The following is a 20,341-nucleotide window of genomic DNA, read 5'->3' as shown; positions in this document are numbered from 1 at the left end:
ACAGTGAGCGCTCACGTGACACCTGACTCATGCGGTGTGTCAGGACTCCACCTCCATAAAGGGAAGAGAGGCCTTCAGCAGAGCCTTCAGTGGGCAATAAGTCATTCATACTTTATGAATGAAGACCGTCTTTAAATAATAAACCAAAGACTATACAAAGAAAGACTTATTTGTAGAATACAAATACGTACATTAACATATTATACTTTGGGTTTAAACCCGCTTTTTGCTTTCCTATTCGCTCCCCCCTATGAGGCAGCAGCTGTTTTGTGCATGCGTTGATCTGACCCCCAGTCCCTTCCCCCTGCCTCAATTCCTTGAAGTGTCCCACTTGAGTCTTCAGACCTATCCTCGGCACATTTTAAACCATATAAACGGGCAACTCACGAATAAGTAAATGACAATGATAAAGTGTGCCCTGCTGCTGTTATAAAAAAAAAAAAAAAAAAAAAAAAAAAAAAAAAAGGAAGAGAGAATTTCTGAGGTTTGTCAATAAGGCACATTAACCAATTTCCACACCTGCCATTTGAAGCCATTTTAATATTTACAGATATAAATCCTGGAAATTTAAAACACCACGAGCACCTAGAACTACCCACCACCCCCACAAGAACCGCTTTCCTGGATTACAGCAACATCTTGAGATCATTTCCATAAAGTTGTCCCTTTAAACACTTGAGACAAAATCATTCAAAGTATTACACTTTTTTTGAGAACCAAGCATTTTGCTTTCTCATTTATAAAGCATATTCATTTTACCTTTCAGTTTCAAAAACAAGTTTGATGCATGATTGTGTGGAACTTCGATAAATGTGCAGACCAGAGACAGATACCTGAACAAATGGAAAGGGAGGGGGTCTATCCGTAATCTGAGTTTGTGCATTCTTGTAAAATTAGAGACTGGGACAGCATTTCTGAGAAGTCATTTTAATTTATTCTGACATGCTAAAAGGGAATAAATTACACTTTATAGAACGTCCAGCTGTAAAGAACTTAAAGCTGGTTCTGAGGGACAGTTTGGAGGCAAGGAAAAACAACAAAAAGAAAAGAAAGCCAAGTTACTGGTGTGCATTTGTCGTGGCTAAAGGCTGGGGGGGTGGTAGAAAAAAAAAAATGCTCTTGCCTCATAACACCCAAAAGTATATAGAAAAGAAACCCTCCAACATGTTTCTTTGCAATAAAAAAAAAAGGAAATGAACAAAAGACTGCTACCAAACAGCAGCGAAAAACTGTTGCAGAGAGAAAGTCCCAGAGATATTTTACAAGAGGATCTGCTTCACCACAGAAAGCAGCAAAAAAAAAAAAAAAAAAAAAAAAACCTTTCCACAAAATTATCGTTTTAATACAGGGAAAGACAACTCTATAAAACTGAAAAAAGTGTATTTTTCTGATTTAAAAAAAAAAAAAAAAAAAAAAAAAAAGATATATGCATATAAAAATGGTAAAGGGAACGGTGGAGTGAACACATTTCTCTCTCAAAAACAGAACATTGACCCTATCATAGCAATTATTTGTACGAATGGTTACTTTTCTCAATCAACATGAACATTTTCCAAAGAGAAAAAAACCCAGATCAGATGCATACAATTTTCATCTAAGCAATTAACATACAGGTTTAGTTCAGAGTGATGCCTAATTTGTAATGAATATGCTTCTGTGGAGTTTATTCTTTTATTTTTTTTTTAGACTTCAGAATACCAAGTACAATATAGTTAAATGCAGCGTTCTAAAGAGAAACCTAGTAGTCACTAGAATGTTTTTTTTTTATCTTCACATTAGAAGCTCTCTAGCACATATCAGCAGGCAGAATCGTAATTACCTTTTTAGAAAAGAAAAACAAAACCCAATGTTTGCCTTTTTAATTATTTGGATACATTTGAAAGAAGTAAGAAAAAAAACAAATTAATCTCAGATGTTTCAATTTGCTCAAGAAAAAAAAAAAAAAAAAAAAAAAAAAAAAAAAAAAAATTAAATATTGAAGGACGAAAATGTGTCTCAGATGTCTCCATTCTGACAGAAGAGTGTCTGGGTTCGTGCCACGCTTTGTGACAAGAGGACGATGAGAAGGAAAAGGGGGGGCCAAAACTGCTCTGATGGGCAACCGAGAATTCAGGAAGGACCCCAAACAGCTTTCCTGAAGGAGAAAACTCGGGAAAATATTGGCATGTGCGCAATGATATCCCCATTTTCTACAGTTTGCCGTTTCAAAGAAGGAGGGGCGAAAAGTCTCAAGGGACAGGACAATAGAAAAGGCTACAGCTTCCAACTCCAAACCAAGCCTGCTCTCTGTGTGGATATAGTATATACATACCAATATATAGATATATGCAGTGCATCTTATCTATATATACCGATTACATATATAGTATATGGAACAAAAGTTCTTTAACAGGAAAAAAGGTTGCCCACAGTGCCTGGCAGGTTCTGGTGAATTTGATCCTAGATGCCGGGGTGTGATTGGAAGGCAAATCCTGCTACGACCACTCTGCTCTGCTTCATTACATTGTCTTAATGCTTAGAAACCTGCAAGACAGGGAGACAGATAGATAGAGAGGAGAGGGTTAAGAGTTAGTTGCACAGATTTGAATGGGGTTGAGCTACTGTAATCAATGCGGCCAACCCAGTCAAAGCATTATTCAGTCCTGGAAGAGAGAAAGTGCAAAGTCATCAGTCCCTCTCTGCAGTAAAAGTCGAGACTTGCCGCAGAGAATCTCAGAAAAACATTCATGTCATCAAACTCATGGGGGCTCAACTCTTTCACACAACAGTCAACGCTTATTGTTTACCCCACATCAAGCCCGAGCGACTGCCTAAGTGCTGAAGGGGCACTGGAACGGCTAAGGCTTCCCTAACCATGACTGACGCATGTTACCCATTCATACTTTTATAGCCGACTGACACCTTAACCAACTCAGCTGCTGCATGATCAGCCACTCCACGGTTAAATAAAACCAGCTCCGAGCAAAGCAGCTGTCCCTTCAAGAATCCTCCATGTCAAGAACTAAATGAGGGAGCATGACATTACTCACTAAAACACATACTAGATGATGCTACCGACCTTACAAAGCAGCTCAATATCCATTTAAAAGCTTAGTCCGCTTTTCATGCACTTCCAAACCTCAGTGACTCACTCTGAAGAACATCAGGAAACACTGGAGGCCAGTTACATTTCAATGCAAGGACGTGCGTTTAAAATACACAAAGTCCTGGGAAGATAGATATTTTGAGAAATGTGTCAAGTGTTCCACAGAAGAAAGTCACAGCTTTGGAATGGCATGAGGGCAAGTAAATTACAGTTTTAATTTTAGAGTGAACTGCCCCTTTACTTTAAACTGGTTGAGCCAAATGAGACCGGTACATATTACATTTGAAAATGTATAACCTCAGAAACAGCTTCAAGTCATGTACAATAATAAAATAAAATAAATAAAGCACCCTGACAGACCTGTGACGTAGTTTGAAGTGTTTTCAATGCAGCACTCTCAACTGGTCTGCTTCTAAAAATCAATGTGCTTTTGCCTCAGGCAACCGGAGCACAACATCAAACAGGATAATATGGACAGGAAATAAAATCTAAAGAGTTGTTTTAAGAATGCAGTTTCAACATTAGTCATATGGAGAAAAAAAAAAAAAAAAGACTGACCATATTTGAAAATGACAGCATTTACTTGTTTCCTAGTGTAAAAATCATATTCGGGCTTTAGGAGTAGCAAAGATGAAAGTATTTTTAGATTCAAATCCCATTCATTTAGAAGCAATACACAATGGATAGATGATTCAAACCTGTTGCCAAGTAACCTGATTGTTAGGTTCAAGCTGCTACTACTTGCAGAGTATAGTTACATTTAGCTACTGCAGCCTTGACATTTCTATAGACACTAATGGAACATTTGAAGAGTGAAAAAAGAATTAAATGCTTGACAAGTCTGCATTCATTTAGCGTGAGGAAGTATGCTGACGCAGCACTCTCAAGACAAATCTTGCCATAATTCAACAGAGCAAGCTCCAGGCCTCCGCTGTTGCAGAACTAACAAAGTTGCACCGGTAACCAAGAAACCAACAATCCCCAGCAAATAAAGTTCTTTCAAGCTCAAACACTCCTGAGCCTCACCACTTAAATTCTTGGCTTTGGCTGGTTCAGCCAAAGGGATCTTAAAGGGACAGTACTCATTTTCTGAGCCTCTAAAGATACATAAATCTTTAAACAAATGGAGTTATCGCAACCTAGTTGTTACAACCATATTTCTAAGCAGGGTTTATGGTGAATCTCAGCTTTTAAAGGGAAGGGGGGGCGTAATCAAACTAAAACAGTGTGCACAACGGATTAGGCCAATACCACCTCATCAGCAAATGCTATTCTTAGTCCAGCCACTTTTAACAGCAGTTGTTCTCTGCCTTAATTCAGGATGAACCTTGAGTATAAAACAGACTTCCTGCTTTTCACCAAGCATTTATAAAACGAAAAGAACATGACTAAAAGCCATGTATAACAAAGGAAATGGATCACAAAGCTCAGCTGGGAATCACTTCATTATATAGATAATTATGTCTTAAATATCAAAACTGCCAGAAATGTCTACTATTCTGGTATATATTCCCGCAACCTACAAACAAGGCTATTTTATAAATACTGCAAACATCACAAAGTAGCTCAATCAGACTGTAGATGAAATTTAGGACTATGAAGCAACAAAGGTAACTTGATATCGATGTTTAATACCCAATGAGATGTATACCATTAATTGACAAACACTGAATACTACTGCAGTTCAGGGCACTAAAAAAACAGCAGTGGAAGAGAAGTGACAGCAGCTTTTCCACTTAACTGTGCCCTTCCAAGTGTCAAGCCTACTCTGCATTAGATGCACAACAGATTTAGACTACATTAAAGCCTACACCATCTGACCAAGCCTACTTATCGCTAATGTAGTGTGAAAAAGACTCTATATGCTCATTAACATCCCTTTTAAAATCTCCAACAGGAAACATATGACGGACGGAAAAATAAAACGGCTCCAAGTCCAACTCCATATACCTAGAATGGGCTACACCTTTTGCTGGAAAGCAGATCCACAACTAGAATCACAAAAATATCACTGTTGAGACATCAAATGAACATAGAACAACATTACAGTTCCCTCAACACCAAACATAGAAAAGTACAGTAAGAGTAAATGAAACGATGTGGAAATGACATGATCTTGGTTAGTCTGTGGTTAGAAATCACTCCCACGTATCCATGTTTGTACTGAAGAGACCAATATAAATCAAGACTAACAAGTGTTAGATCCAGGAACAATGATTGGGAGAAATCTGTCAAATAGAGCATCCCATTTAGAAAGGGGTTAATTTGAGGGATGGTTATCTGACATTCACAGAAAAGATTATGAAGCCAACCCTTCGTCCCAGAGAAGAATAGACATTTTTTTGGTACAAAGTTAGTAGTCAAATTTCCCAAGGACGTCTTTGCTTTTGAAAGACATACCAATTGATTTTTTTTTTTCTTTTGAGTGGGGTGCATCCTTGAACTAACACCGTTTCTTTGCATTTCATGAATCTTTTGGGGAGCGAATGTTCCAAATCCACTTTTGGTTTTATAAAATGTAAGCAATTGGTGTCTCTGTTTTGCGCTGAAAACGTCGCTTGGCTGTTTGCTACTAACCTTTCATGTTACTCTTGGGTTTGTCAGTTTGCTTGCCTGTGGGGGTTTGTGCCTGTTGCCCCTGTCCCCCTGAAGAGGCCGCTTGCTGTGCTGCTTTCTGCTTCAGCATGGTCCAGTCAAATGTGTAGTCATACTGGTGGTTCAGAGTCCTGGAAGTGATCAAGGGGGAGTGAGTAGATCCATACAAACCAAACAAATGCACATACCATAATTAAAGAAATAATCAAGAAGTCCACAACAGGTAAGCCTTTCTACTTGAAAAATTGACCTCAGCCTCTACTTTACAGAAACAAGTTGTGACTTGGGAGTGTCTTTGTGATTCTTGGCCAGTTGGGAGTGTTGAGGCAACGCAAGAAATTTTCAGGCACCTGAAAAGAATGCGGAAAAGCTGACGCAGGTACATGTAGTCAGGTGCTTCTTCAAACCGCAACCCACGACAGTAGTTCAGGTACATGGCAAACTCTGCTGGGAAACCCTGGAGATAGAGTCAAACGCACATTATGTAAGAACAAATTTAACAAAACTCAAATGTCACCTCAACCTAACCAGCCATTAAGAAAATGAAAAAAAAAAAAAAATCCCAACAATATATACTATAATGAATACCCAGTGCTATTAGCAGGAAAAGGGCTGTCTGAAATTAGTCATGTAGGCTAGAACAGAAAATGAAACAGGATAGAGGTTTATAAGCAACTAGGGTTGCACAATTCAAGCCTCTTCTCTTTTGAAGGAAAATGTAAAGCTTTTAACTAGTTGTTGAACGTAAGAGACTGTTAACAACAATAAATAAATACATAAATAACTATATAAAAGAGAACCCGTACTTTTTGCTCCAATTTTCACAGAACCTTATAGGCTAAGAACACTACACTATCAACATTGAGGAACAGGGAGGAACCTCTCCTATTGTGGGGCGACACTTGAGATGATTGGTGGCAATTGTCCGCACACCGTTTGCATTGTGGGCCTTTCACAAAGGACGCAAAATGCACTGTGCTGGCCACAAACGTTCAATGGCACAAGCCACTGAAATAAATAAGTGAATAGTGCAGGGCATTCCGCATCCTGTGCAAAAGGGCATGAAGGCGTCACATGAGTGATAATGGAAAGCAGCCAATGAGGGAGAGGAGAAAAAATTTTATAACTGAAAAAAAAGATTTATAACTGATTGGTGTTATTGTGCGAGTGTAACCAATAACACAATGAATGCAGCATGATGTGAATGCAGAGAAATACACAGAAGTGAATCAGCGTCGTTGAGAAATGAGATTGCATTTATGCATTAAGTTTGTTTTTTTTTATATACAGTAAATCATGCAGCCGTATAGGCAATTGTTTGTACATAGTTTGCTGACAAACTAAAAACGTAAACATTTATATTCTTATCACAAGAAAGATATCATATTTATTAACCTTTGGTTAACATTTTTAGCAAAATTGAATGTTTTGGAATTATATTTTCAACGAACCTGAGAATTGTAGCTTTACAAGCTTTAAAACGGAGCAGAGGTTTTGTACCATGTATTCGCATTCGGTGTATGAGTGCAGACTTTTGAAAAGCCTTGCTGCGAGGATGCAGAATTTCACATACCTTACACAAGACCTCGACAGGGGTCGACATCTTTTTCTCACTAATCTTCTCATACTTCTGTTTCTTTGTGGCAGCCTGTAGGCAAAAATGAAAACGTTGCACACTATGATCTGGTACTGGCTGTCCATCAGTGTGCAATCCCACACTGCTAGAGGCCATAAATAACAGCTGAAAGAAGATTTACAGAATTTTTTAGGCACCACCTGTCGGTCTGTTTCATACTGCCTAGCAATTTTAAGTTTATTCTTTTAAGGTTCTTGCCTCCACAGTAATAAAGAAAGATGGTTCTATTCAGGGACACTGGGTAGTATTCAGCTGTAATTACATAATTGGCAGCAAATATTCATACTTCATATAAACTGCATTCAAATCCTTGGCATGCTTTTTAAAAATCAACCTATAATATAAACTATAAACAGTGTCTAAGAAACATTCAACAAATCTCAGACATGCTGAGTGTTGCCATCTACAATCCAGCTTCATAAACATCTGCATTATCTGTACTACTTACCTTCAACCCCTGCCATGGCAGGCTGGTTCTGTTGAAGTACATCAGCACGTATCCTAGCGACTCCATGTCATCTCGACGACTGTTAAGATGAAATAAAAGATTAAAAATATAGCAAATAGGGCAGACTTTTAAAATGAATTTTAAATACAAAAGCAGTGCGTAGAATATGAGCGGGTGTGAATGCATCCCTAAATAAGTTAATAACAAATTAACATTTAACAAGTATACATAAAATGACGGGTATCTCTAAAAATTACCAAAATATTTCCAGTTCTATTCTCTAATAAATGCTTTAATTAGATACTTTATTACATTTCATTATATTTCTATATCGGTCAAAAGTGTTTTCTAAACCATTACAAATGTTATCAGAATAATTTGACTAAGATTTGGAATGGATTAAAGGACAATAAGCAAAAATGGAACAAATATTTTGTGCCCAAGTGCTCACCTCTGCTCGATGCCCAAGTGTGCGTTGATGCTGGCATAGCGAGCTGTGCCTGTGAGATTTTTGTCTTCTCTGTACGGTATGTGCTGTCGTGTCCTGTTGTCTCGGTATTTCTTGGCCAGACCAAAGTCGATGAGGAACAACTACACAAATGAATTGAAAAGAGAAGCACAAACAGACATTTTTAAAACCGATTGCAAACAAGAAAAAACAAGAGTCAAACATGATTTTTCATTTTCTTCCAACTTCCTCCTGTGAGCTGTCTGACCTATTACCTGGACCTCAGAACAAAAACAATACATCAGGGGCTGTAATCAATGAAGCGATGGGGTCAGAGTCTACAACGCAAATGAAGCTTACTGGGAAAGGAAACACACGCCCTTTATCCAAGCAGAGATGTAAGCAGCTCTAAGAACCTGTCATTGACTGAAATATCATTCTCATTAGTAGAAAGCCACTCAGATCCTGTCCCATACACACACACACATACAGGCTGCAGCCCAGCGAGAACGCCTCACCCAACTGGTTTTTCACTGAGGCAGCAGCCATATTGTAACGTATCCACTCAGCCGTGCCACTGTTTGCTTGGCTCAACCAGGGATTTGAAACGTATTTCCTCTTGTCAAGACAATTAGTTACGCCAACGACGCAATTCCACTTACAGCGTTCTAGAGGTCAAGTCTGGAGAAAAGAGCTAGAAAGTAAAGCTTACTAGAAAAGCATTTAAATAATTTTGATTTACCTCATTCAACACCTTGTTAATGTGTATGGAAAAAAAACCCTAGAAAAACACCACACTGCAGTGAAGGCACCTCAAAGAGCACCTCCCACAAAATGTAAAACAGTTAAGACTTAAAAGTATCAAGAACCCACAATCTTTAACGATAAGGAGGAAGCATTAAATAAGAAGTGGTTTTCTGGCCAAACTGATTTAAACATTTTCAATTTATGTAAGAGCCCTTCTCCTCTGAAATAACCGGAGGTACAAGTACTTGGCCATCAGTGTAAAAACCCACGCAAACATTTAATATTTCGGTATTTTAACTTCCTGACAGTGCTCTGAAGATGACTACAAATAGCTGTGATGCCAACAATCTTTGACCTCAGGAGCCGAGAACCAAATGTTGTATCCAATTTTCTACAGCTAATCTGAACATTTAAATAAAGATGAGCACACATCTCAAAACAACAAGAACATGCAATAATTTGAAGACCAGTGTTCAAAAGGTTAATACCAGGCCACAATTTTCACGTGGCATGTTGTGCAATTGGTTGCAGGCTACCAACATTCTGACAGCATGTTCCAATGTTGGCCTTTTTGGGAAAACAAGCTTTGGTACAATAAAAGTGCTGAGAAACTGAAAGAGGCATTCTGCAACAAGAACAAGCACCCAATGCAGTGAAACTTGGCCAATCAAATTGTCACAAAGTTCTTGATTACAAATAACAGTAGAGCACTGGGCTTTTTCTATCTGCAACAACTCTTTAAAATGGAAAATAATTCTCTTACACCCCAATATGCCAATTCTAGCTTCGAAGATCAAGTAAAAATAAAGAAACTAGTGAAAATCATGTGTTATGACAAATTAATTTCAGAATTGACTAGGACTGAGAACAATCAGCTACTTCCCGAAGTGACAAGTCCTTCACCCGCCTGTCCAGTCATCCCTTCAATCTGGATTAGGAGTTAAATCTCTAGTTCTGTTTAGCATGTGTGTCTGGTTTAATGCCAACAAACGTTAATGGTTATTGTTGAAATTCTAAATTAAATAGGAAAAAAAACTCCAAAAAAGGCAAAAAAAACAAACAAGACAAAACAAACAAAAAAATAAAAATCTAAAAACAAAACAAAATTTGGGCGATTATTAGGAGGTGGTTGTGGTTTCAGACCTGGTTTAATCCTGAGAAAGATGGGTCCTGAGAAGAACTAACAGCCAAGCTTCTTTTCCTCTTCCCCACTGGAGATTCTAAACACTGAACAGACAATAGAGGGTGCAGTGCATCAAACAGTATTGCTGACAACCGCACACGGCCAGCGCAGACAGGCAACACCAAGGCTCAGAAAAAGAACGCGAGGAGGAGCAGAGGGAGGGGAAGAGAAAGCCTAAGGCAATCCTTCATCCACCAGCAAGCGTCCTAGCTCAAACTCGAAGGAGGCTCTGCTAATGGCAGACGTCTTCCCATAAGCCCAGGCTCAGATACTAGCCGATAGTTGTTGTTTTTTTCAGACCATGTAATGCAGGGCCCACTTGCCTCGTCGTTTCTCGAGCCATATAGGCAAACTGTACATGGCACCTCTGGCCGCCCAACCCAGTGATCTTCATCTATACCAATCGTTCCCAAGCCTGATTCTCTTTTTTGACTTTGCCAAGGCTTTATCCATAAACATTTTGCAGAATTTAACACTAGCTGTGCCATATGGTTTTTTAAAGCCAAGCCCTCTTCAGCGTGAAGCGAACGAGACAAATGGCACCACTAGGGTTAAGAAGGGCAAACTCTAAAAGGCCATTCACTACAATGGGCACTTGTTTTAAAATTAGGCATGAGAAGCTTTGAGAAATGCAACCAACCAAAACTCAGCCCCACCCCTTTAAAAGTCCCGTGAAGGATAAATATTGCATTTCGTGTTTGACAGATCATTGGACCACCTACAGTAAGGAAGAGGCTAGAATACTTTGGCGTGTGGAGAGGCCAAATCAGGTAGGGACGAAGCTCTGAAGAACAAAAACAAAAAGCGTGCAGTTTAAGAGGTGCATGACTTAACCTGAATGTTATTGCAAAAACAGTTTTAGTTTAGTTACAAAAGACAAGATGGGACAGCTTCGGTGGAAGTGACATTGGAGATTTCAATACAGCAGCCCAGAGTAAAGCAACAAAACAAGCAATTAGTTAACAATGGTGCGGAGCTGGGTACGGTTATCCACAATGTGACACGAGAGTGAGGGACTGTGTGAAGAGAATGTGTCAAACTTGAAGTACGCTGCAAAACGTAGTTCTTTTAAGTGAAGAAATGTTTGGACCTCAACTTTCTTAGTAAATCTAGGAAAAAGTCACTGCATGAAGCATTAACAATTGCCTTTCAAACAATTCCATTTTTAGACTGACTCTCGTGTAGAACTGATGTCACCTGTTGGCCTGCACCATTCTTGGTCAAGACGTCCACATGCGTTACTCTTTCGCCAAGTTAAGATTGTTAATCTTGAAAAACATTACTGGGGGCTGGATCAAGAGTGGTAATGATCATATGAGAGATGTAAGCAGAGAGCAGTGAATAATGCGAGAGAACAGGCCTTTTGATTCCTCACCAAAAGAAAGTGCGTTTGCAAAAGCAATAGCTAAATCAGATCTTCCCGTCGGGCGAGTTCACTGCACTTAATTTTTTTATATTCCAGGGTGGATGTCGACAGCTACACATCCAAAGCAGAGCGTGTGCATCCAAAGTTTTAGTGAAAAAGGTGACAATTTCATGTGTATGTATCAAAATAAAAGCTTGAGGCTGGCATTCACACAGACACACAATGGTAAACATTTATTCCAGACAGCACTGCCAAAAATGGTAATACAGGCTTCACTGAAGTACCATAAAGTACCAGAATTTGTAGTGGAAACTGATCTGAACTGTTAGACGACCATCAGAGCTTGTACTTGTAAGTCACTGTATTATTTTGCACATGATGCTTTAACTTTGCCAAATGTTGCCTGTCTGCAAGGGCTCAAAATTACGAGTTATCCGAAACAAAATACAAATCAGGCAACTTCTATACATTTGAATAGAGAAATAAAATGGTGCAAAGCACTTCGAAGGCTCTTTGTCAAAGGGAGAAAAAAATTAAAATAAAATAAACAACCACAAGTCACATATCATGCACAAGTTCCATTTGAGGAGTGAAAGACATACAATCCATGTCCACAAATGTCCACAGCCCAACCATGAGGTGATTCTCAAACCACTGACAAGTTAAGCTGTAAACATTGTGTCTAAGGAGTCAATGCAGTTTTAATGATTTTCTCCTATGATTTTCCATCAAATATTCTTTGTCGAACCCAGCCATCCCAAATCAGCAGAGTGACATCAAACGTAACTAGAACAGGCTCTCAAGCCAGTGTTCATCCGTGTAAATCTCAATGTAACAGGAAACCTTAGTTATCTGCAGTTTTATTCACAGTCAATCCTCCATGTCACTTAAATCTTGACTCTCTTTGTCACGTAAATAAAGTGGTAGTAAGAGTTTACCTTATTACAGTGACGGCCAATACCCATTAAAAAGTTGTCTGGCTTGATATCTCTGTGGATGAAATTTTTTGTGTGCACATACTCGATTCTGCTGATCATCTGTGGAAGCAAAACAACCAAGTTAAGATGAGCGCTACAGGATCATCCAATATTTGCTACCACAAGCCTGAATGAACCATTCATTACCTGATCTGCAAGCATTAGGACAGTTTTCATTGTGAATCTGCGGGAACAGAAGTTAAAGAGATCCTCCAGACTTGGGCCCAGCAGGTCCATCACTAGAACATTATAGTCCTTTTCTTGGCCATACCACCTGGAGGGGAAAAAAATAATCACATCACATGACTGATGAACACCAACAGATGACAACAAGACAATTACAAAAGCATGAAAACGATGAGCTGTGCCTGAGAATTGATTCTTTTAATAAATTCAGTGATGCATGATACATTGCAGAAGTATACAAGATGAGATTTTAGCATGAGCAAATTAAACAATTACAATTAAAACTTAAAAGCTAACAAAGCTACATATATACGAGTCAATAACAACGGAATCTTATCAGTTAAGGAAGTGTCAAAGTTACGAGGCGCACCCTGTGTGCAATGGCATCCAATATATCCAGCTTGGTGACATGACTGCATTTAGTGTCTGCAGTATCAACTATATAACGCGTGTTAGACCAGTCTTTAACCAACCACTGTTTTAGTGGCCAGCCAATCCAGAAAAGCAGTACAAAAATGGCAAGTACAAAATCAACTAGTACTGCAACTTTGACAACCAGGACTATAAACAACAACTATGCAGGTGGAGGTTCAAAAGAGTTGTACATTTAGTGAACACATTGCTACAGTAGTCGCCAAGCAACCATCATGCTAGAGAGTCTCCTAAACAAAGAGGTATTGTAGAGAGACAAGGTGCAGCAGTAGATTAGTGTTCGTTCAGTCATCTGTGCCAGCAAACCAACATCTACCATTTCACAATGACAATAGAAAATGTACTTTGAACCACAAACTGGCTCCTAATCCTTGTGATAGTTATATTGCAGAAGCAATCACATCCATTTGAAAAGCTGATATGAAAAGTTAAGTTTGTGGATATTTGGCCTTTTCATGTAAATTCACAATTGTCTTAGCGACAGTAGTCTGTAATAACATTTATACACAACTGCAAATGTAACTTTTTCAACAGTTCAGAAAACAAGTAGTAGAAACTACACCATATTGCCTGCGTTTGCTCAATTTGGATAAGGAATTCCAAAAACTGCCACAGCGCTGTTTTGCACCATGACAGCGTTTCATTCCGGAATGAAACAACTATTTAAACAATTCGGTTCAATCGCCATGACTCACTTTTTAGCAGTAAGTTCTTGTCACCTGCTGGCAGTTCTTTTTTATTATTTAATTTCAAATAACAGTATTTAACATTTTATTTAGTTATATCAGTCATTTAAAAAGTACCAGTTTAACACACTTAAAATACAGTCGAAATACCATTATCGAGTTACTTTTAGCATTTTTGGAAACTATTCAGCCGATCTCTGGGTTTGGCGATAGCACTTTTAGCATAGCTTAGAATAGATCATTGAATCCAATTATAACGGCAGTACAGGTCCTAATCATAGAAAATTTCAACTTAATTTTCCGCCGGTCTTAGTACACAAATGTACAATACAGAAGAGTCTAGCTTTAAACAGGAAAATTCTTGAAACTCGTTGGTCATTTTTAACATTGCTACTGGTCTAATTGGATTTAATGATCTATGCTAAGCTATGCTAAAAGTGCTATTGCCAGACCCGGAGATCAGCTGATTGGATTCAAAAACGGTAAAACTCAACTTATTAACTCCTGGGGGAGTGGGAGAATTATTCTACTTTCAAAAAAAGTGGAGGGTTCTTTTCAGTAAAAAAAATAATAATTCATGTTTCACAAATATACTCAATCACAATGCTTACAGAAGTTCATATCAACAGCAATCTCTTGCTTACGGAAACTACAGGCCTCTCTGTGGGACACTCATTTCCTCTTTTCAAAGCAAAAACAAGGAGATTGCTGAACAAAACAGTGTAGTTTGCCTGAACATGTTAACTTGTATTTAAAACGCAGAGGTGTTGGTGTAAAAGTATACACATTTAAATAAAATGAGTAGACACTTTCCTTTGATTGAGCTTAGACAACACTTTGAAGAGCACAAAGCCCTTTTCTTTCATTAGTAAAGGCAGTGAGTGGTTTTAGGGAGTGTGGGGGAGGGAGATCTTGCATGGCAGGTTTTCCAGGCTCTAGTAACCAGCTACTGAAACCAGTACTTACACATCCTTTCTACTGGAAACTCATTCACTAAAAACCAGTTGAAGCCATGTGGTGCACACCACCAGTTTTTCCCCCCTACAAAAAGTAGGGGTTTTTTTATTCAATCCAGACATTACGTAGAAACTAAATTAGACATAGCTTACGAGCAGAACTTTAACTGCAAAGGAGTTTAATTTTATATAAACTTTCCGTTATAACTAAAGGCTGCATCTGGTCTTGTCCTTAAAGTGTTTGGTAAATCCATCCATGCATGACAGGAGTTACCTAACTCTTAACTGCACAGGGTTAAATAACTAGCTAAGGTCTAAGAGTTCAGATTTCTAATCAGCCAAGCTGCTGTCAGCATGAGATGCCATAGAAATGGACACCCTAATGCTATCTGTAATGGCAGTTCATTGATGGCAAAGGCAGGGCCTTCTTACTTATACTAACATTACCTAGGGAAACCTTCTGATAGCTGGATTAGTTCACTAAACGATAAATTGCAACCTACAGTAAAATGAGCAATTTTAGTAAATAAGTAATAACATTGATGGCGGTTTTAAGAAAAGAAACAGTTTAGAGCAAGATTTAGTTTGAAATACAAGAAATTAGGTGCAGTCACATTTACTGCTGGTCAGTGAAATTTTGCAGGACAATTCAACTGAAATACAGGCCCATCTGGAATCTCACGCATTGACGTAAAATTTTCCTACACAGGTTAGGCACAAGTTGGTCACAACTCATAGCAAAATGCATTACGTTAATATAAACATTAGACTTTTACCCCACTAAATCAAAAAGTTAAAAGATCACTATTTGAATTTTGCCATACATAGTAAATAGACAATTTTTGTGCCAGCAAGGACCTCTTCCTCTTCCAGATTAGGGGGAAACACTAAGTATAACGTTATTTACTTTATTTTTTTTAATAAACCAAGCTGCCATTTCTCGTCGATTTAACATTAGTGAAAAGTTAACTTTTAATATATAGTTAGCACAGTATTTTAGGTAGATGAAGTCATTAGTGAAGGAAGGTTCATTACTAAAAAAAAAAAAACTCAGATAAACTTATGTCATCATGTTAATTTAACTTCAATGTGTATGAAATACTACAACTTTTGATTTTATAAATCCTGATCTGAAAATAGCATGTAAAAGTGTGGGCTTTTAACCTAACATCAAACTACCATGTAACTTTTAGATAATGATTTAGGTTTACCACAAAGTCATACTTGGCCAAATGGTTCAAGTTGATACATACTAAAGAACAATAGTTTTAAGAAACTGAACAGCATGAGGAAATAGCAAATACTAATTTTTACACTAATTTAACCACCATTACTTGTAACCTGTAGAGCACTTCCGCAATCAGAATATAAAACAAAGATAACATGCCAATAAAAATATATATAAAAAAAAAACATACGTGACAACCTCTACCTTTTCTGAGTGGGACTACTTAACAAACGGGGACTACTTAAATGTGAACGTAGAATCAGTTATTGAAAGCTTCCATGTCAATTGTTAACTCTTGAATATAACTACAGATGTTTTATAAAACAAACGACTCTCTAAAGATTTTTTGACACGAACAGCGGATCTCGTAAGGCTCAGTCACCTTGAGAAGAGAGCAGCAGTCTCGCAAGGCCCTGAAACTTGTTTTCCCTCATCCGCCATTTTCTGATCGAGAGGGAGGACATGTTGAACAAACACAACAAAAGAGCAGCGGCCATTTCCCACTCGCTCCTTACTCATTACTCAGCAACGCACAAACACACGTTTCGCGATCAAATGTAATCAGTTACAGTATATTACACTATATTATACAGAACGCGTAATGTTTTTAAGACATTTAAAAACGCCGTTCATTCACGCGGCTCAAAGAAACGCTAATGAACGGGCTAGTCGGGCTGTCGACCCTATAATAAGTGCAAAAGCATATACATGTTATTTCACCTGGTTCTCATTTATCTATATAACACATTGGTGATCGAAAAAGAGAAGTATTATGCGCAGTTGACGTGTACTTTGTACTCGAACCGTTGCTTTCCCGCAAGTCTCTAATCCAGATCAAACTAGTCCAGCTAACGTTACCCCAGCTAATCAAAATCCATTATAAATTTTACGTATCATCATACATCTGTGCTCACCTGATGTGTGGGATTCCGACTCCTCCCTGGAGTATTTTGTACAACTTGCTTTCATAAAGAAGTTGAGGGTGTCTGGCTTTCTGCGATTCCAATTTCACAGCTACCTCCTGAAAATGTTAAAAAATATATATTTATCTACTGCATATAGATCGTTTACAATACGTTGGATATTGGCTGAATATTTGAGAGTACAAAATTATTCGGGGAAAACATCTATTTCCACTCCAATCTGCATTGACATCGTTGATTTATCTCGCTTAGTAGCACATATAAGTCATACAAATATCACAATAGGGGAACTTTCAAGACTGCGTGAACTATATTTTTCGATGACCATACTAATTGTGTCCTGTAATCAGATGTGATGAGCTGGACCTATGTATAAACCCCTCAATCTTCTAAGCAGTCATTCAGCATATTAATTAAACATCAATTCCATCTTTACCTCTCCATTTGTGATGTTGATTGCCAAATAAATGTCACCAAATGATCCAGATCCGATTTTCCGAACGAGCTTGTATTTCCCACCGACTATGAACTCGGCTTTAGAGCCACTGCTGCTGGCCATGTCCTAAAATCCGAGAAGTACTCTGAAACTGTGTGAACGGGTGAGGTTTTCAGGCTGCTCTCTCTTCTTCAGTCCAGTAGAAACAATGCTAGCTAGCCTAAAAACGATCTTCCTCACTAGCTGTGTCCTTACAACTCACAACGACGAAATTGAGATGACAACGGACATTGGATTCAATAGGAGATTAGTTGTCTCGACATTTAAGTAAAAAACAAGACTATTTCCCCTGAGGTTGACGCTGTTTTTTCTCTTGAGCAATTCCCCGAATAGCCGACTAGCAGCTTAGCCTGAAAGGACACGGAGGAGTCGATGTCCTCGACGCTCTCTTCAAATCACCTCGCTTTGAGGGGCGATTTTTCTTCTTAAAGACGCGCTTTCCAGCCTATTCGACCGTACATCAAGGCAACCGACGTTTTAACGCTGAAGGACTTGTGTGAGTCGCTGCTTTCTTTTCAAAGCGCAACCCACTCACTTCGCCATCTTGTTCGTCTCGAGATGAACAGATTCTGCTGATCTGAAAAGAGGAGCGAGACCGCGCTAAAGCGCGCCGCCGCGGGCCGGGGAGGGGTTCGCGCGTGACGTCAGCGGGGCTGCGGGAACGCGGAGGGGAATTTGGGGATGTTTATTGTAAAGTCAGTGCCCTACTTATGTTGTTTTAAAATTAAGGTTATATATTTATAATCAAGGACTATGACATCGACATTATTAAAAATGCGGTCTGCATACTGTAATATTAATACACGTCTGAACTGTCTTTTTTGCCATCTTATTAGAGCAATTTGTTGGATAATTCCTTCATTGGATTTCTTTTATATTTGTATTCTCTATCGCCCAATAAACAGTTCGCGAAGATTTAATATGTGTTTAATATTTACACGTCTCGCGATGACTGTGCACGGTCACGCGCGTCGATGACCTGAGCTCCATGGTTCAATGATGCCACCTAGCGAGATCCTGCCAATAAGCCATAGTTCACCAGAAAAGTAAATTTAGCCGTCCTGTGCTCATCCTCATTGTTTTTCAACTCCGAATTTCTTCTAGAACACAAAACGAGATTTTAAGACAGAATGTCATTCTCGGTCACCTCTATGGAACGAACGGATACCTTCAAATAATAAGGGTTACTCATTATAGTCTTCAAAGAGAAGGCAACATAAGGGTGAGCACGCTTTTGAATGAAATATCTCTTTAAAGGTTTCTCTCAATCAAGTAGCCTATTTGCACACGTCCCTCTTAATTATAGTTTTAGTTCTGTTTGACTACTCATCAAACTGATGAATTATTACCTAATCTCTTGATGGAATGTTTCATGACAAGATGGACAGCATAAGATTTACTTATCATAACCGACTATAAAAACAATTTTCAGAAGACAAAAGCTTCCCAAACTGATAGGAGGCCATCAACCAAATAATGAAAATGAGCTATGACTGCACATGTAAAGCCCATGCAGATTTTGAAAACAAAAAATTAAAAAAAATGTAAAAACAGTAGTAATATAGTATAGTCTTCAGTGTCACCTTATTCTTCAGAAATTCAAATTTGGCCCTTAAGAAACATTTTTTTTCTTCGTATTATCAATGTTTAATTGTGATGCTTAATTTTTTTTAATATTTAAAATTGATTAAGATATGTTTGAAAAAAAAATATTTACTATGTATTTATTATAAATGTCTCTACTGTAATCTTCTTCAGTATCTTCAGTAATTTCTCAAAACTCTGGCCATACCTAGAATATCAAAATCAACTGCTGGCGGCAGATCCTTTTTCTATTTAGCACCCAATCTCTGGAACAATCTCTCTAACACTGTTCAGGAAGCAGACACACTGTCAGTTTAAATCTAGATTAAAGACACCTCTTTAACCTACCTTGTGCAACACGGTAATACACTTCTATTATATAAATTCATTAAAGGATTGTTAGGCTACAATAATTAGATCAGCCGGAACCAGGAACACTCCCCACAACACACAATATACCCGTTACATTGTAAAAAGAATGGCATCCACGGTATTATTAGTCTGTTTTTCGGTTCATATCAGATCAGATGGTGGATCAGCACCAAGAGATGACTTTTCAGACCAGAACCACACACACACACACACACACACACACACACACACACACCCACCAAGTCTTTTGCACACTCCAACACTTAATTTCTAGCAATTTTCATCAATTTGATTACAGACACAGTCTCCGCATTTATAAAAAAAAAAAACACATTACTGTAACAGAAGCAGATTCAGACACAGGGGGTAGGTAAAATAATGTTTATTAGAAAGTTGGTGAGTCCTTTGAATGTCTTTAACAGGAAACACGTCGACACTGAGGACAGTTCTTATCTTTTCCAGGAACCAGGAGAACAGGGAAGACGAAGGAGATCCTTGGAGCGCACACACACCACAAAGGACACTGGTGCTTAAGGAGAACCGCAAGAGGGAAGTCATTCACCAATGCAATTAAAAGCCCACTGCATGCATACAAGTCCAAACGCAGACTGAACCGTGGTGTGTGCTCATACAGTGCTCTCGATGGCCGTGTTGATGAGGTGCAGGTGTGGCTAGTAACTCAGGTGAGGGAGATGGCTGTGATTGGGAGATGGCAGAACCTGGCAGATCCGTGACAGTTACTATTACTCTGTTCTCCTGTTTGATATCATTCAGTGCTTGTACGGTTAAAAACGCGATTTAATGCACAATTGCTGATTTTGTCAAATGACCACAACTCAATATAAAACCTACATTCAGAAAACAAAAGCATTCCAAACTTACAGGAGGCCATCTGCAAAATAAAGCAAACAAGCAATTACCGCGAAGCCAAGGCAGATTTTGAAAAAGAGGGATTTACAGGCTATGAAAACGATCACGGGTAATGAGTCATCA

General features: G+C 38.5%; 1 protein-coding gene across 4 annotated transcripts; it reads right to left on the bottom strand.

Moving 5' to 3' along the window:
- Positions 1 to 520: 520 nt before the first annotated feature.
- csnk1a1 (casein kinase 1, alpha 1) lies at positions 521 to 17,977 on the bottom strand. Of its 4 annotated transcripts, none has more exons than XM_043256869.1 (11): positions 17,333 to 17,977; positions 16,888 to 16,994; positions 12,633 to 12,759; positions 12,447 to 12,545; positions 10,103 to 10,186; positions 8,216 to 8,355; positions 7,765 to 7,843; positions 7,254 to 7,328; positions 6,031 to 6,137; positions 5,663 to 5,811; positions 521 to 2,523 (listed from the first exon to the last, which is right to left on the bottom strand). In XM_043256869.1, the coding sequence occupies exons 1-11, from the start codon at positions 17,453 to 17,455 to the stop codon at positions 2,516 to 2,518; spliced, it is 1,098 nt and encodes a 365-aa protein (XP_043112804.1). In that variant the 5' UTR covers positions 17,456 to 17,977; the 3' UTR covers positions 521 to 2,515. The 4 variants fall into 4 exon arrangements, with proteins under 4 accessions (XP_043112804.1, XP_043112806.1, XP_043112807.1 ...); XM_043256871.1 differs by having other exon boundaries at positions 5,699 to 5,811; XM_043256872.1 differs by lacking the exon at positions 10,103 to 10,186 and having other exon boundaries at positions 17,333 to 17,976.
- Between the last annotated feature and the right edge of the window lie 2,364 nt (positions 17,978 to 20,341).

This window comes from Puntigrus tetrazona, chromosome 14 (assembly GCF_018831695.1).
Source record: "Puntigrus tetrazona isolate hp1 chromosome 14, ASM1883169v1, whole genome shotgun sequence".
Lineage (NCBI taxonomy): Eukaryota > Metazoa > Chordata > Actinopteri > Cypriniformes > Cyprinidae > Puntigrus > Puntigrus tetrazona.
This window is presented reverse-complemented; position numbering and strand designations above follow the sequence as displayed.

Bases quoted from the DNA above. Each gene is read 5' to 3' on its own strand.
- csnk1a1 (XM_043256869.1), bottom strand. From the start codon at position 17,455: ATGGCCAGCAGCAGTGGCTCTAAAGCCGAGTTCATAGTCGGTGGGAAA. The intron at 12,760-16,887 runs GTGAGCACAGAT...TTTCCCCTCCAG, and splicing joins GTCGGAATCCCACACATCAG to GTGGTATGGCCAAGAAAAGG. The intron at 6,138-7,253 runs GTATGTGAAATT...CTCTATCTCCAG, and splicing joins CTGTCGAGGTCTTGTGTAAG to GGTTTCCCAGCAGAGTTTGC.